The sequence below is a fragment of the Lonchura striata genome, chromosome 1 (genome assembly GCF_046129695.1).
Source record: "Lonchura striata isolate bLonStr1 chromosome 1, bLonStr1.mat, whole genome shotgun sequence".
NCBI classification, from domain to species: Eukaryota; Metazoa; Chordata; class Aves; order Passeriformes; family Estrildidae; genus Lonchura; species Lonchura striata.
The window spans coordinates 113,811,632-113,828,604 of NC_134603.1; the positions used below are offsets into that span (position 1 = coordinate 113,811,632).

General features: G+C 39.2%; 1 protein-coding gene across 2 annotated transcripts in view; it reads left to right on the plus strand.

The window, feature by feature from the left end:
- The window catches only part of CPNE4 (copine 4), a 226,561-nt gene that overhangs the window by 99,567 nt on the left and 110,021 nt on the right, over nt 1-16,973 (plus strand). For both annotated transcript variants that reach the window (XM_021531234.3, XM_031503894.2), the window contains one exon: nt 16,511-16,690. In XM_021531234.3, coding sequence (XP_021386909.1) covers nt 16,511-16,690 — 180 coding nt within the window. The remainder of the gene's footprint in view (nt 1-16,510; nt 16,691-16,973) is intronic.

The window sequence follows — 16,973 nt, forward strand, 5'->3', positions numbered from 1 at the left end:
GGAAGTCCTTAAAAAAAAATGCCAAAAAAGGCAGACCTCTAGCTGCTGAGAGTATCTAGGTCTTTTTGAGTTTCTCTGCTTCACAGACCATGCTACTTGGAGTGCTGAAGCCAGGGTCCACATACCCTGCCTCGCTGCAGTAGTTTTCAGTCCAAATGATGTGTGAAAATAAGCCAAAGAAAGCTTTCCTGATAGAATGAGCAGTACTCAAACTATTAGGAAAATACTTCTGCCATTTTTTGTGGAGCTTTACTAAATGAAGACCCAATTATAACTGTAGCAAGCAAAAATAAGATTGATTTAAAGTATTGAAATAATTGTTGGGTTTTTTAATTTCAGAAAGGTTTTAAAAATTCTACCTAGCAATAGCTAATTAAGCAGGACTCATATGCTATTTAAACAGCAGTATTGTAACTGTTAAAAAAGATTTTTAAGTTACATTGTTACATAATTAAAGAATTATGAAGTGCTCCAATTCACAAAACGCTTAGGTGCTTCATTACCTTTTTGCAGTCTGCCCATCCATTAAAACAGGAAAACTCTGAGCCTGCATGAAAGAAGGCACATAAATGCATTATTGAATCAGGGTTAAACTAGCAGCACTACCTACTATTCCAAGGAAATTTTGTTTCTGACAAGCCTTGCAAAGTCTGGAGGATTTCATATATATGCCGATAAACAATTTTCATTGAATAAATAGAGCAGGCTATGAATAAAAATAAAGGACATTTTTGGAAAGAGGCATGACAACAAATCTGCTCTTGTAGTATATGTAGAAGCACTGAAAAGCTTAGCAATGACTGAAGACCATCTTTCTGCATTGTGGGTTTGCATATGATCTGAATATTCATGTATCAAGCATGGATTTAGTGGCAGAAAAGCAGTATTAAACATGTTTAAACAGTTTAGGCCCCATTATAACTGCTGTGTGTGATCTGCAGTTCCATCAGCTGACAAGGGTGCAGCTGCATGGATGTCCTTAAATCATCCACCCATGTTCTATGAGTGCCTATGAGGAAATAATCTGCTGCTGAACTAGATTATAGAAACATCCCCACCGTATCTTAAAAGAGCCAGTTCTTGCCTTGAAGAGCCTATGGTTAGGAAGACAAAATAAAGGCTGGGACTGTGGGGAGAAATGAAGCAACAGATAGAGTTTCTATTTCATGTGTCTTGTTTTATAGGTTTTGATTTAAAGTGGGTTGATTTTGTTTTGGCTTCTTTTTTTAAATTTCATAAATAGTGCATATACCAATATTCATTCTGCAGCATTGTGGACCAATGTATCTGATTCATCAAAGTTGTTTGCACCATAAGGATTGCAGCATGTTATCCCTAATGGAATCATGGCTGAAATATTCTCTTCTTAGCTGTTCTCTGTGTTTTGGTATACTTGTCCCTTAAACATTTTGTGGCAGCAGCTTGTACACCTATGTTTCCACAATTTTATATTAACACCTAGATTTCTCTGGAATATCATTAAGTAGTTAATGGAAAACCCCAAATTTTTTTAGTGCTGAGCTGGATTAGCAGAAGATTGTCCTTCCCTGCACCAAGACTGATGCTGAAATTGAGATAAGTGATTTACATTCCAAAAGGTTCATTAACCATCAGACTGCTATGGATTAGATTACTAATGGCATCCTGATGGTTGCATGCAACTTCCAGCAGATTTTTTGGTAGCTAGCATTAAATCAATTTGAATTATAATGAGGAATCACTAATACATATGTGTTTTTCAGCAAGACTCTGTAGCTGTAGTGGCTGCCAGCTCTGTTTTTTTAATTTTCACTAATGATTTCATGCTCATCCAAGAAATTGTAATTCACAGGACCAAATAGGATGCTATGCTTTGGCAGTTTATGCCAGAGTTTCAAACCTTAGATACTGAAACCTAAAAGCATTAAATCCTCGTTTTGTTCCCTACATGTTACCCAAACAATCATGGCATTACAGCAGGAATTACAAAGTTTGTCAAAACCAAGCTCACACATTTCAGGGAATTGCATCAAGTTTCCCAACTTATGAGATATTTAAAAGGAAAAGGATTAAGAAAAATCAGTGTTATCTCAATTTTAGTTTTCTGTTATGATCCAATTTTCAAACTACTAGGTAATTCTCCTTATAGTTCAGAACTTTTCCCAAAACCACAAAGAAAATAGCATTAATTAATAAAACAGTTATTTTTGCAGTGGGGATCTTTATGAGAGGTGCCAAAACTTGATTCCTGCAGTTGGAAACACTGCAGGATGGAGAAAGTTACTGTTAGTTTTCCATGCATTTATCAGTTCCCTGGCCTGTCTTCCATCACTCTCAGCAGCCTTCCTGCACAACTTTGTGTAAGTCTCAGGACAAATTTCATGCAATCCTCTTGCTTTTCTATCCCCTGTGCTCCCCCATGGCTCAGAGGAGCTACATTCTCTTGTGGGAAAGCTCCAAGCTGGGTTGTGCCTGTCCTACTATTCACTACTTTGTATCTAACCTTCAAAAGTACTGAGTGTTTACAGTCCTTGCTGGAATCAGTTGGAGCACCAGGAACACAGCAGCCTTAAAAACCAGACTGTACAGATCTTGATGGGAAGATGCTAAAATGAAGATGCCTGAAGTGAAAGACCACTGCTAAATACATTTAGCCCTAAAAGATTTGCTTTGTGCAAATGCAGGAAGTGATGTTAGAGACAAAATAAAATCTGCTAACTGGTAGAAATTTGAAGTAATTCCTTAACATTAATAAAATAAAATCAAAGGTAGAAGTCTGAAGTAGACAAAGATAGGTAAAGACCACAGGACACGACCTAAATGAATAATTGATTGGTTGTACTATTTTCTTCCTGTTTTTCAATGTGTCTAGATGAAGAAAGGTGTTCTCCTTGAACTACTTTCTTCTGAGTAAACAGGAGGATTCTCCTATCAAAAAATTACAGTAGGAGTTTATTAAAAGGGGTAGTTTTTGATTTAAAACAAGTTGGCTTTCTGGAGATGCAGAATGTTTGAAGACCATTTCTGTCTCTACTGAATCTGAATATTGATATGTTTTGGCATGGTTGGTATCTACTGCACTTGTTCCTCTCTACTTGAAGCTGAAGAGATCAGCGTGTCTGTAGTAATTCTTCTTTCATACCACCATCTTTTTATTATGCAGGAATGCAATAAGACAACAGGATGAACAATACTGCACTCTTGGTTGTATAATGGGAGTGTTCACTTTTCCCTAGCCTTTTTTCTTCTTCTAGCCATGATAACTATTCACCTGTTCTTCTCCTCATTGCATGGCACATCACTCTGCTAGATTACTAATGTCACTGCTTCCATTTGGCAGAAGCCAAGTCCTGCTTTTTTTTCTCAATGTGCAAGAAAAATGGGCTCCATGTATTGGGCTGAAGTGCTGTGTTGGGGTGAGTCATTTAGTGCTGGATGTTTACATGTCTTTCAGGGCTGTCACCTGGAGCTCCAAACACATGGCAGATTTATAGGGAATGGATGACAGGCTGGATTTCTTACACATGTATCTTGCAAGCACCCTTTGTTCCATCAGTGATCAAATTGCCTAAGGGCTGTCTCAGTGATACCTATGTGCAGGCTATATTCTTACAGCAATAATATCAATGCAAGCTGCACCCTGACATGTTACTCCTGGTTTCCACTGCGTGGTTCAGACAAAATCCCTCTTTGCTCGGTTGCTAAAGGGAGAGATTTCTTTTGATTTTGCAATCATTTTAAGGTGCTGAGGGATTTTTTACACCATATCAGAGTGATATCAAACCAGGGTGGTTTGAGTAGGTGGCAGCCTGATGGTGATTTTCGGAAAAGTACACCCTAGTGATGGTACATGCCTGAACCCACCCTTTCCTTGTTTAAATCTAGCCCTAATAAGCCCAGCCTGTGGGCTGCACAAGGCTCTGAGCTGAAACTACTATCAAGAACATCCTCCAGTCCAACCTTGACAGTTTTTGGAGTTGGACTGTTTGTACAGAAGAATAATAAGTGCATTGCTCTAGGTCTCATAATTTGGAACAGAATGCAAAAGTGTGTTTTCTCCCCAAATGTCTACAACAGAAACAATTTCTTACAGTGTTCCAGGTCTAAAGACAAATTTTGTTAAGCTTTATTTATGTTTCTCCTTTCCATATCAGTTTGTTAATAGAAAATCCATGATGTGCAGAGAAGGTATTGAGAAGTATTCTTCTCAAAGGGAATTTTAGAGCAGATATGTAGAGAGCGGGTATTAAAATCTTTTTTTTTTTTAATTATGGAAGCATTGGAAAAACTGCCCAAATATACTAGTTGAAAAAAAAGCATGCCTGAAGTATATTAGCTATGCTCAAAGGCCAATTTATAAAACACCATATATTTTATGCAAAGAAAGTTAACACATTTAACACTACAGATACATACATAATAGTGCTGCTGATTTCTATTGCTTTTCATTTCCATTGTTTAGCAAGACATGAAAATACATATTTGAGTTTTGTTGACTTCAACATTACTGGTATCAGGAAAAGACCTCAAATACACAGAAAGAGAACTGAAATCCAATCAAAGCTTTCTGTGGCTTATTACAGTTTTACATCCCCTAAAAGTGGAAGAGCCTCACTGCCAAATGTGGTAATTCTGTGAGTCAAGCTTGGCATTCTCTTGGGACAGGAATACACATAATCATATTTAGCTGCATTAATTTTTGCTCTTTTATTTTTTTTAAAGGGGATAAAATTCAGGAAATTTTAGCCAAAATTGCTAATGTTTTTTTTTATGTCTATGTGTCTGTCCCTAAAACCATCCTTACAACAACCCTCAGAAGGGAAGCCATGAACTACACATGGACAAGTCTCCATCAAAACTTGCCTTGCTACAAGGCTACTTCTTCGTAGCTTCAGTCATAGCTCAATTTTAAAGTCTACCAGGAGGACCAAATCCTTCTGGCACTGCTTATTTATTGTGGCCAGTAGTATGTGCAGTTTCACATGGCTTCCTGGGAGTATCATGGAGTTTGTCTGAAGGTTGCTTAGATCTGGCTGTTCTGCGATATCTTTGCTCTAGCTTTCTTGAATATCTGTATTGACCACCCTCCTAGTGGGCAGTGTCTTCCATAGGGTGTTGTGCTCTCTTTGTTGGCTGTTATTCTAAGTTAAAACCCCTGAGTGCCAGGGCTGAAAGATCTCTTGGTGGGATATGCAGAAACCAAATCATGGTGAAGCAAGTATAATGTACACCCATAAAACTGTACTCGCAACACGTAGAGCATAATAGTAGGAAACAAGAGTAGATACACGGACTACTTGCACTCAATGGAAGTAATGCATGACTAACACTTGTCTTTTATGATCAAATCTTGTGCTCACTAGTTGAAAAAAATTCAAAATTTTGCATCCCTGCTGTTGCCAAGAGGTATACCAGGCTGGATTTGGTATGCTCTGAGCATTAGTACCTCTGCACAGCTATGCGTATACCAGTCAATTTTAGAATTCACAGTGAATTTAAGAGGGGCATATTGTGTATGTGTGCTGTACATATCTGATGTATGTGGACATATTGTTTGCAAACAATTCCTGGAGTCATAAAACTTTCCAGGAGGACCTGAAGCCATTACAGGAAGCAACTTTAGCTGCTTATTGACTGTGGTGGTTGTGTAGGCAAGTCAGATGTAGTAAAGAAGATCCTTGTATGTAGTGTATCCCAGGCACCAGTCATTCTCAGGGAAGGGAAATTTGTGGTCACCTCAGATTGAGCTTATGCATCTTTGTATAGTATTATGCATATGAGGCTTGATTACAATGTTCTTGTTTTTCAGAAACCATTTCGAATTAGATATTACCAGATATTTACAGCAACCTTAACTCACTGAGATCCTTGCAGTACAAACTAAACAGGTCCCAAGTCAGGAGTCTGATAGGATGTTGTCTGCAACCCTGTAATACAACTCAGCTAAACTTGCTCTCTACTTCTAATTAGCTCTGTACTGTTTAGTACCAGAATGTGTTCTTGTCAGTATAATTGGGAGAAGAACAATGCCCTGCTCTATTTTCCTGGATTTTGCAGTAGTTCACAGAAAGGCTTCCACTGATGTTTCTGTGTAGTGGATCAAGCAGTTGGGATGCCATGGCTGCAGCAAATGAGAAGCTTCAAAAGATCTATGTGTAAAAGAAAGAGTGAGAGTACTTTATGATGGACTTTAATTACAACAAATCTGTTATTTTTCTAGGCTGTCATTTGAACACATGGTCCAAATTCCCCAGCAGTCTGTGACAACTCAAACTGGTTTAAATGGACCTTGTAAATTGTTATTTCTGGTATAAGAATTCAGGAAAAACTGGTAAAGCACCATGTACTTTGTGTAGTAGTACATTGCCTTTCTGCTGTAATGACTCCATGATATAATTGATTTAGTGGTTGAAATACAACATTAAAAACAAATTATTAAATCTTTAATTATGAGCACTTCATTAGAAAATTAATTTTCTAATGTCTGTATCAATTGACATAACTCATTAACCCATCTGAGGATTTATATTAGTTATGCTTAACTTACATGGGTGTATGAGGCAGGAAATCTTGCTCAAGATAAATAAATTATCAAAATACATTTTATAGTCAGTTAATTACAGAGCAAATTACTGAAGCAGCATAGACTTCTTATGTAGTATAATGTAGCCCTACTGATACTCAGGAAACATCCCATCACCTGATGTTTCTCTGTTCTCAATTATGTCTAAATTCCTGAGAAACTGTATAATGTCGGATTTCTCTTCTGATCAATCCTGTGCCACCATGAACACTTATCACTTCTAAAGGTCTCTGTGCAGGGTTAACTGCTGTTCAGCAACAGCAAACGTCTGCCCTGCTGGTCAAATGGGCTGACACTACAACATATTTGTCAATCTGCTAAATCTCTTGTCCTCTAGGACATCAGGAGAAGAAGAAACATGACTGTAAATGCTGCATAAGACTGGAGCCCTGGATGTCAGATTATCTAGCCATACTAAAAATTAATTCTGGAAGTTAGTTTTGGAGTAATGAAAGGTGGAAATAGCAAATAAATTCTTTGTAGCCTCACAATGTAGCAGAATCTAATGGTGTGAGTACAGGATTCTCTTCATGAATAGAGGATTCCCAAGCAATAGCATGTGAAAAACTCAACCATCAGGTGCTTAGCAAGTTTTAAATCATACTCCATTTTTTTCATTTTTTGTTACTGTCATGCAGGCAAAGTCATCTGTTGTATTGTGGATGAAAATAATATTTAAAGCAATTTCATTTTACAGTAAAGAACTTCAAAATTAGCTTATTGGGAGACATTAAAATATCATCTGTGAGGGGAAAAGCAGCCAAGCATTTGACACATAAAAAACTCTCTTGGACAGAAATAATCAACAAAACTGTGTTTTTCCATAGAAACAAGTTAAAAAATAGTAATCAAATAACAATGAAATCAAAACTGCTTCAGTGAAAACCTTTATTCCCAAGGCTCACTTTCTAACCTGTGAGGGAAACTGTGTGGAGAAGATATGGCTGAAGTATTTCCAAATGGCTGCATAGTGGTCTGACTTTCAGACAGCTGCCAGGCACTAAACTGCTTGCTAGCAATTCATGGCAAGTTAGGAGTGGAGCTAAATGGTAAAATGTGTGAATATTTTTGTTACCACTTTGAAGGTCCAGTTTTGTCCTCTACAGAAAGCCCTTGTCCTCAGTGACATGTAAATTAAAATTTGATTGAAGCTCTTAACGTCAAATGAAGGTTGTGGAAAGTAAATGGCAATCATCATAGTCTTTGAATATCTGGGCTGTATCTGGGACATCAAGTAAAGAAAGTCTAGCATTGAGGCTTCAAGGCTCAGCTTGGAGGTAGCATTCAGGAGTTTTCAGTGAGAAAATTAATTCTCTTCTTTCTTATGCCAGTGTAATCACATCTGAGTGAGTTATAGCACCTTATCCCATGAGTTGATGCAGGTCGTTATGCACTTGTGCTGTTTGCCAAGCACTTGTTAAATATTCAAAGGAGTTAAATATTCAAATTCCAGCACATGGGTAGATCCTGCCGCTGTGTGATTTCTATTAGGTCCTTCTCTGTTGCTTATGGCCAGGTCAGGATCTGCTGAGTACCTCAGAAGATGCACTCTTTCATCTCAAAAATTCTGTAGTTGTCAATTTTATGCAACTGTTGAGGCTCAGAAATCTTACCAGAATAAGATAAAGAGCTTTGGTATAATCATTGCTTTTCTCTATTAAATGACCCTGCCAGAGGTAATCTGGTGCAGGCAAGGGTGCAGAGCTCTTATTGCTTACCTGCTGCAAAACACAACTTGGTGCATGGCCATGGTCACTCTGGAAGGTGTGACCTCCAAAATATCAGCTCCTGTAGATGCTGGCCTTGTACAGAGGGGGAGTCAAGGAGTTTGCTGGGCTGCCTCACTAGGAAACTGTATGTGCAGATGCTCAAGCTTTCTATAGAAGATTATAAAAGAAACTAGTTATTTGGAAATGTAAGCCTAAACTTTTCAGTACCCATGAGGGTATTCTGTTAGGTCACCTCTGAGTGATAGCTCATAGCTAATTCTGAAGAAACCTTCATTGCTTAAGCAGGGATATGGAAAAAAAGGCCCTCTGCTGAGGCATGAGCATTACTCTCTTCAGTGACAGTGAGGGCCAAAAGACTGAGACCTCTTAACCCCTGGGGGGAGCCTACCCTGGAGGCTAAATCCTTGTACTGCTTTGCAGGAGTTTCTACTGCTTGTCAAGAAGTTTCCCAAATCTATTATGCATACCTGATTTGACATTCTCTCTTCAAACTTGTCCTTCTTATCTCTAGCTGGACTCAAAATGTTTCACAAAAGAATTCTGAATTACAAGTGATCCCACATTAAATGTAAGATAATGTAAAATATCTTCTGGAAAAGACAGTGCTATCTCTCTACCTTATCCTGGTCCTTTCACTTTTCAGTCCACTTAATCATTGTTCATTGGAAAAACCTTAATTGATGCTACATTAATGATGTGCTCTAAAGACACACTGTGCTTTTCAAGTTCACTGAGATGTTCTGCAACTGGCTTTTCAAAACTGGCTTGAATATTCACAGTGCAGCAGCTGGTGTATTGTTCTTTATAGCTCAAGGTCAATAGATGGGAAAAAGCTTAATATTTTACCATTTTCCCCCATGGAAGTTCTGCAGTTGGTCTCAGAGAAGTGGCAGCATTTATGTTTTTCTTCAGTTGAAATGTCAGGGCTGGAGTTCTTTGTTATTCCAGGCTTTATGTCAAATCTAGATTCACAGGAGGCAAATTAAAGTTGGCTCACATATTTTCCTCAGTATCCCTGAGCCTGGACTGGCCAGGCCATGAGTTCACCACCCCCTCTGTCCATGGTGCTTCCCAGTGTGGATGGGGCAGACGGAGCAGAGTCAGAGCAGAGCCGGCAGCTGAGCGAGACCGAGAGCCCAAGAGGCCAGGCTGGCTCAGGGCTCAGTCCCTGATGTGTGAGTGCCACTGGGGCTCACTGGCAGCCCAGCCCAGCGTGACCCCAGGTGCTGCTGAGCCTGGCCCGGTGTCCCTTCCTGCCCTCACACACCCTGGGTGACACTGGTGCTGTTGGGGCTCGGCGACATTGCCGTGCCTCCAGTGCTATGGCACTGCATTCGAGTGTCAAGAAAACAGACTGTATTGGGCATTTTAAGGCATTCTTAGCTAGGAAAGTTAAAGTCATGCTGTGGGACATGGCTGCAATGTGTTTTTCTGGGAGAAGTACTATTTTATAATGTATAGAGAACAGAATGCAGAGGGAGCCATGTGAAATAACCTGTGGCCTGGTGGCTCAGATGGTCCCCAGTGGTGTGAGGGGTGAAAGTTAGTGTTTCTGGTCTAAAGCAGAGCAGACAAAGTCTGGCATCCAGGAGGAGCTGCTGGCTTATTTTCAAGACTTTCTAGGCAAAATTTTTGTCAAACCTCTGTTTAACCTGACTTCTTGTTTAACCCAAATTCATGTTTGGACTCTTTCCCTGTCATATGCCTGATCATCTCTTTACTTAAAGGACACAACAGCTACGACTCACTCCCTGTGATGCAGCTGGAGTCCCAGCAGCTGTGTTATCAGGAAAACAGTTAAAAATCCAAGGGTATGACATTAAAGTCCAACAAGATAACAATTTTAATATGTTTGCTTTCATAGCAGTCCACACAGTGACTTAAAATTATCACTCTGGCCCAAAATATTTGGCTTTCATGACATTAAGCTGAGAAGACTTGGTGTTCTCTAACCCCCAGAACTATTTGAATGAAATGAAAGTGTTCCTTTCCAGAGGAGAGTAAACTAAAATCAGATAGCTAGTTCAGTCAGGAACTGTGTGACTGTGCATTAATGCACTAGCAGTGCTCTGGCTTTTTTTCTCTTGTATTTGAGCTTTTCAAAAGGACAGTGAGTGGGAGGGATACCCATGCACTTTTCCAGTATTTTTATGCAGCCTAGAAAGCTTAGGCTTACCAAGGAAATCAGTGATGACAACTGCACATGGTCTGAAAACTAAAGGGGACTCTTGTAACTTCCTCAGAGATCTCTTTTGTTCCAGAAAACCAGTGATTCCCGTGGCACAAATCTCTCAATCAATTTAGGTCCTGCTTTCATCATACTGGGGACTGAGCAGCATTCTTTCCAACACCGTGAAACTCCCCATTCTCTTCCTTAACAACGTCACCACAATGTGCCTGGCACTAGAATTAACCTGTATTGCACCCTTGGGGTTTTTTTCCTGTTTTCTAGCTGTGAGAGCTTGGAGTTGCTCAGATGAGACTCTAAAACCTGCACAGGCTTCAAGTCTGACAGGGTTCAGTACAGGCCCTCAAGTGCTGGCGCCGAGTGACTGCGCAGTGACAGAGCTATTGTGAATGTTGTTTCTGAGTGAGTGAGACAAACCACATGCAAGCACCTATCAACAATCTCATTTCTCTCTTTCTTTTAAAAGCTATGAACATGTAAGGCAACTCCATCTGTGAACTTCTGGCAGAATTTTTACATAGTGTATATAATAAATTGTCTGCTTCCTGCTTCAGAGCAATGAGAAGTAACTGAGCAAGTAAAAGTAATCAAGCAGAGGCTGGTCAGTGGCTGTCAGCAGAGAAATGGGCTTTCTTAATGAATAACTTTTCAACTAAGAAATTATAATCCTGGTTTTCCTGTAATTTCAGTTATCTGGGCTGTTTCTGTGTATTAGTTTTCCAGTCCTGGAAAGCAGGTTTTCATGCCTCTGACTTAGAGGGTTATAAGCTATCTAATACTTATATAGATACACAGGTAAAAGAAATTAATTGCAAATAATTTAAAGACTATTCACGTTAAATGCTTCTCTTCAAGCCAGCCTTTGGCAAAAGGTTTCTGCTAACACTGAGAAGATTTTGCTCAGCCCTGAACTCTACAGTCTGAAAAGAATTAAGGATCTACTAATTTCTTTCCACTGTTTTCAATCATCAATTAAACTGAAAATAAGAGCCATAAATTATGGTGACCTTTGCAATAACTTATCATTTGTGGGATAGAGATGTGAAAGCAGTGCTGTGAAAGCACTGTGAATAATAAAAAATATATTAATAACTTTCTTGGAAACCAGTAAGCAAAGTGTAAATTGCTTTCTCCTTGGTATCAAATTTTCATGTAAGGTACTGTATCATGGAAATTTTCAGTCTTGTTAAGATTCATATAACCTAAAAATAATGCTAACCCTTAACCTCTGTACTTTTTATCATCTCAGCTGACAAATGTGATTTTACTAGATTTAATCAGAATTTTATAATGACTTCTACAGAAAATAGAGCCTGTTGGTTTTCCCTTGTTGGCCTCTAAAACATACAAGGAACAATGGGTCAATTTGTTGGACTAAAAAATTGCTAAAAATGTAACACCACAAAAAACACATTCTGCTTCCACATGCATTCTCTATTTAATGGAATGATCATTTTTATGGCTCTTCAGCTTGGTTTTTGCAATAAACACTGAAGGAACTACAGCACCCCTATAAATTTTCAAACCATCATTTTGTAGACCAAAGATCTTCCTTAGTTCATGAGGCAGCTATACCATTTTGTGAGCCTGATTAAAATTTCCCTCCTAAAATTGTCATTTTGGTGAGAACACAGTGAATTCTTCATGGCCCTTGGCTGCTCTTCACTTCAATGATGCCAAGAAACAACCAGTGAAGATGTGTTTCTTTTGTGCTAGTTGCATGTCTGCTAGAAATACAGTGGAGAGCAGATAGGTACCAATTATCTGTGTTGGACATGAAGTTCTCCACATCACTGATTTGTGCTAAATACTCAAGCATGACTTAAAGGTGCAGAGCTGTGAGTCCTGTAGACAATTCCCCATTTTCCTGATTCCCAAGGACATAGTGAGAAAGTTGTTTTTATGATCACTTGAAAGCTCAAGATACCAGGTGACACTAAGCTTCTATGTAATCTTCGTTCATCTTTGTATATGCAATACCTTAAACTTCACCTAATTTTGATAGAAGAAGATTTAAAAATTCCCCTTGGGCTAGGTCTTTTCCCTTGGCTTCATTTCTCAACTAATGGTGGAAGATGGACTGGAGATCCTTAGTTAATACTTCAACCATTTAATTACTTCATCAGTGATTTTTTTTCCAGGACAAAGAACTGCTTCCTCAGTTCTCAGAAGAGACCATATTTATCACAGTTCTGCAAAACTCACTGCTTTTCAGCAGCTCACAGACAAAAGATATAAACAGCATAAGAAACCTGAATTTTAGTATTTGTTTATCGGTCCTTTGTGCCTTCTTTCATTTGATGCTGTCTGACTGCAAAGACAGTTTTGCAGCTCTTCAGCAGTGATGGTGGGCAAACAGGGAAACATTTCTGACAATTGTCCATCCATGTCAACAGTACAGAGAGAAAACAGGTTTCAAACTCAGCATCCAACTCCCTGCAAGTTTGACAAGAGGATTTGGAAGGCCCGTGTTCTTTCCTGTATTTTAATTCCCGCTGTTGAGATGGCACTTTGCACTGTGGATGCCAACTTTGGTGTTTGTATGTCATTCATAGTTCCCCAAGGGGAAGCTCACAGGGTGGCTGCATCCAGATGGGTCTGCCAAATAATCCTGGCTACTCAGCAGGGTGCCACCTTCTGTGAAGTGACAAGGACCTAAAGAGATGAAGAGGGAAAGCAGTGTGAGTCCATCCCAGGAGGTGGAGATGCAAGTCCTTTTCTCTGTTTAAATTGTCCTTGAAGGGAAAGTGCAGATGAAGCTGCACCATGAAGCAGATGTTCAGATCATGGTGTCGGATGAACGCTGCTCTTTTTAAGGTCAGTTTTACCTCTTGACACAGCCCAAAGGTGCATGTAGCTGTCAATTGTTTCTTTTGAAAATTTGTTCTGCTTCAGTGAGTTGGAGAAATTCCTTGTTCTAGCAAAGTCTCAAAATAACAGATGGCTCATATGTCAGGCATCAGCAAATCCTGAAGTTGTGGGCATGACCCCTGTCCATGTCCTGTTGAAAAATCTGCGTCTCGTCAGGATTAGGGTTTTCTGCAACAAGAACAAAAGTCTGAGTTCCACTTTCTTATAACATACTGTTGTTGGATTTTAAAGCTGACTTCTCCAAAAGTAATGGGGATTTAGTGTTCTTCATTATGTTTTAGAAAACATTTGTGCTGAGAAATTGTAAATTCCTGAGTGCTCAGTTAATGAGTCTGGGCAAAGCTACACTGTGTTTTCTTTAAGCATTTGAGCCTTCATCATCCATATAAGTGAAAGTGTTATAAGTGATTTTGGGTGACAGCAGAACTAAAGGCATATGGCTTGAGGCTGACATCTTGTCAGACTGCTATGAACCCATATTTTGGGTCAGCATGGAGGATGACACCATATTTTGATTGAAATGAAACAGGTCAGGTTTACTTTTTCTTTTGTTTTGTTTTGTTTTGTTTTTATAAGTGTCTGCAGCCCCATAGATCATGAACTTTTTGATAGTTATCAGTATGAAAATGCACTTGTCAATAGTATTTTCACCAGTTTTCATTAAGGTTTCACACTCATCCGACATTTCTAAAAGGAGGCTTTATGATTGAATATGAGAGCAAGAATACTGAAGAAAGAACAGCCTTTAAAAAGTGACAGGAATCAAGCTGATATTAAACCTTGTGTTTATGCAGCATCTCCTAACCAGAGTGTTCCCTGAGATTTGGGGAGTTTTTTGAGCTGTTCTGTTTGCCACTGCTTCTTCATCACAAGTCACTCCAGCTGATTCTCAGTGCTCAGCCCTGCTGCACAGTAATCAGAGCCAGGGAATGGAGCTGGGCTTCCCATGCTGAGGATGCTTCCTGACTGACTAGCCAAGGAGTAGGGTAATTGTGAAGTATGCTGACAAAGCAGACTGGGGCCAAGGTGGACTAGTAGGGGTTAGTGCTATAGCTGATGGCTGAGGGAGGCACAAGGAATTTTGTATTGATTGTGGAGCTGTTGGCATTGCTTCTTTCGATACAGATTTTTCCCATACAATCCCATGCTCTGACATGCTGGTTTGATGTATCATCTCAATAATGTGGGAAGATGGGGAAATTCAGTAAAATGGGTATATTTCAGTACTATGTCTGTCAAGGGATGTCAGTCAATCACAGGCTGGAAAAAGCAAACAATGTCTTATCTGTGTCAGACTGAAATTTTTAATGTCCCTGTGAAGACCTGTGCCTCCATTTTCTGGCACTTTACTCCCTTGAGCAGCCACATATTTAACCTGTGTTGACTGCAAGTGTAAATCTTGATGTATTTCACAGTGAAGAACCCTTTCCAGCAGAAAGGGATAGATGAGGTGAAACAATAACAGAAACTTCAGTTGCTGCCTGGGATCTGCTGGACCAATGAAGCAATTAAAGTTATGCTATTGATTTGACAGTTTTTACACATGGAATGAGTTCAGGAGATTGCTGTGGCTATGAAAAATACTTAAAACCATTAATTTAAATATTTTAATTAATGGGTCTGCAGAAGCACTAGTTCATGAGATGACCACTGTTCTGAAGTGAATCAGAACAATTCACTTAGAAGTCGTCTCAGGAATGTCTCAGTGAACTTATTAGTCATCATTATCTGACATAAGAAATATTTCTCCTTGTAGCAGTAATAGTGATTTGGACTCATACTGATTGCTAGTGGAGAGAACAAAAAATTTTTTGAGATAGACCAGCATCTGAATGAAGGTGGCTGGTATCCTTTCTTACCTTATATTACTCTTATTATTCTCTGCATGACTGTTGTCAAACCCATCATTTTCAGGTAGTCTATGCAAATTTATTAAGAATGAATATGTAAGTAAGGTTGCTTTCTTTCCTTTTTGTGACAGTCTCCTCCTGGCATAGTCAGAGCACATTGACACAGCTGTGTGAGAAGGCAGCAATGGTAACACTGGTTTGCATCTATTCCATGAGTGATAGCATTTGTTTGATGATTAGCTAAAGGATTTTGGCTGTCAGAGCTGTCAATCTGACACCTTTGATGAGCACTAAAATAAATCTGTTCTACCAGGAACTGTTCATTTTTTGACCTGCTTTTGATTTGCTTTACTCTTTGTGTCCTTGCTGATAACTACTAGAAAGGCTAATGCATTATAAACTCTGAAAAGTGAAGCAAGCGGCTGTCATTTTTTTGCACAACAGATGTTCCTGATCAGGAATCAGACAAAGGATCTCATCACTCTTCCTCTGAGCAATTTAATTTGTCTGTTCCATGGCGCACCAGCCACCTCCTATCTAGTCACTGATGTGCCCAAGTCCTACTTCATTTCAGGATCAGTTCCTTTAATCTTACAGAATTATTAAGTTTTTTTCTGTGCCAGGGCAAAGAGAGTAGAAAAAAGGAAATTGCTTCATTGCTTATGTTGTCACCAATGATGCATCATAATGAAAAATAACAGACACCTATTTCAAAAATAGGAAACCCAAGTACTACCTCCTAAGAGAGCTTTAAGCACTTTTTTTAAGAAATAGCAATATAGATTTAATGATGTTTCTTTAGAAGTTTTAAGACTCTGAGGTAGGAATAAAGTGTGTAACCCATTGAATTCTTGTGATGCAACTAAGCAGGATGGAAAAATTTATATATTTTAAAGAAAAGCTGTTGCTGTGGATCCAGTTCTCCACTCTTTAATCATGCAAATTATCTGAAATGAGTAATTACTGACAGTGTTACTCTCTTTTCCATTTAGTTTGATGAGACTGTATCACTCTGCTGCTATTTTGTAGTGATGGATGGGTACTGCTGGAGATGTAAATTCTGTAGTTTATTTCCCAGTTATTCTGCTGAAGACTTGCTGGAAGGATAGGCAAGGGAAGGTGGCCTTGTGTTTGTGGTCAGCCCAGCACAGAAAGGGCAGCTGCTGCTGACAGTACAAACAGGACTGTCCATGACCACAGTCCCAGCTGTCTGTCCTGATAAATGAGCAAAGCGTATTTCAGGAGCTCATGGCTGTCCATCACTGGTAGAAAGAGAAGCAACTCATTTGACCTCTTTTTGATTTGACAGGTTGACAGGACAGAAGTGATTAGAACCTGTATAAATCCTGTCTTCTCCAAGCTGTTCACGGTGGACTTCTATTTTGAAGAGGTGCAGCGATTGCGGTTTGAGGTCCATGACATTAGCAGCAATCACAATGGGCTGAAGGAAGCAGATTTCCTTGGTGGCATGGAGTGCACGCTTGGGCAAGTAAGTGTCAGTGCCATTTTCCTCCTTGTTACTCGTTTTTTGTATATATATTAAATATGTTCTTTGCTGAGTGACTGATGGGTGAGATTTGTGGCAAAATTCTTAATTGGTGCTTTGAATGGGATAATTAAGAACTTCTGCTGGTTTGTTTGACTGCTGTAGTACAGCTTCAAGTCAGACAGTGCTTATAGGAAATGGAAGATCAGTGATTGGCTTTGGACAGTGAAAGCCCACGCTCATTGGGCATTGGAAATTAGACAGATTTTGAAGAAAGTTATTGTTC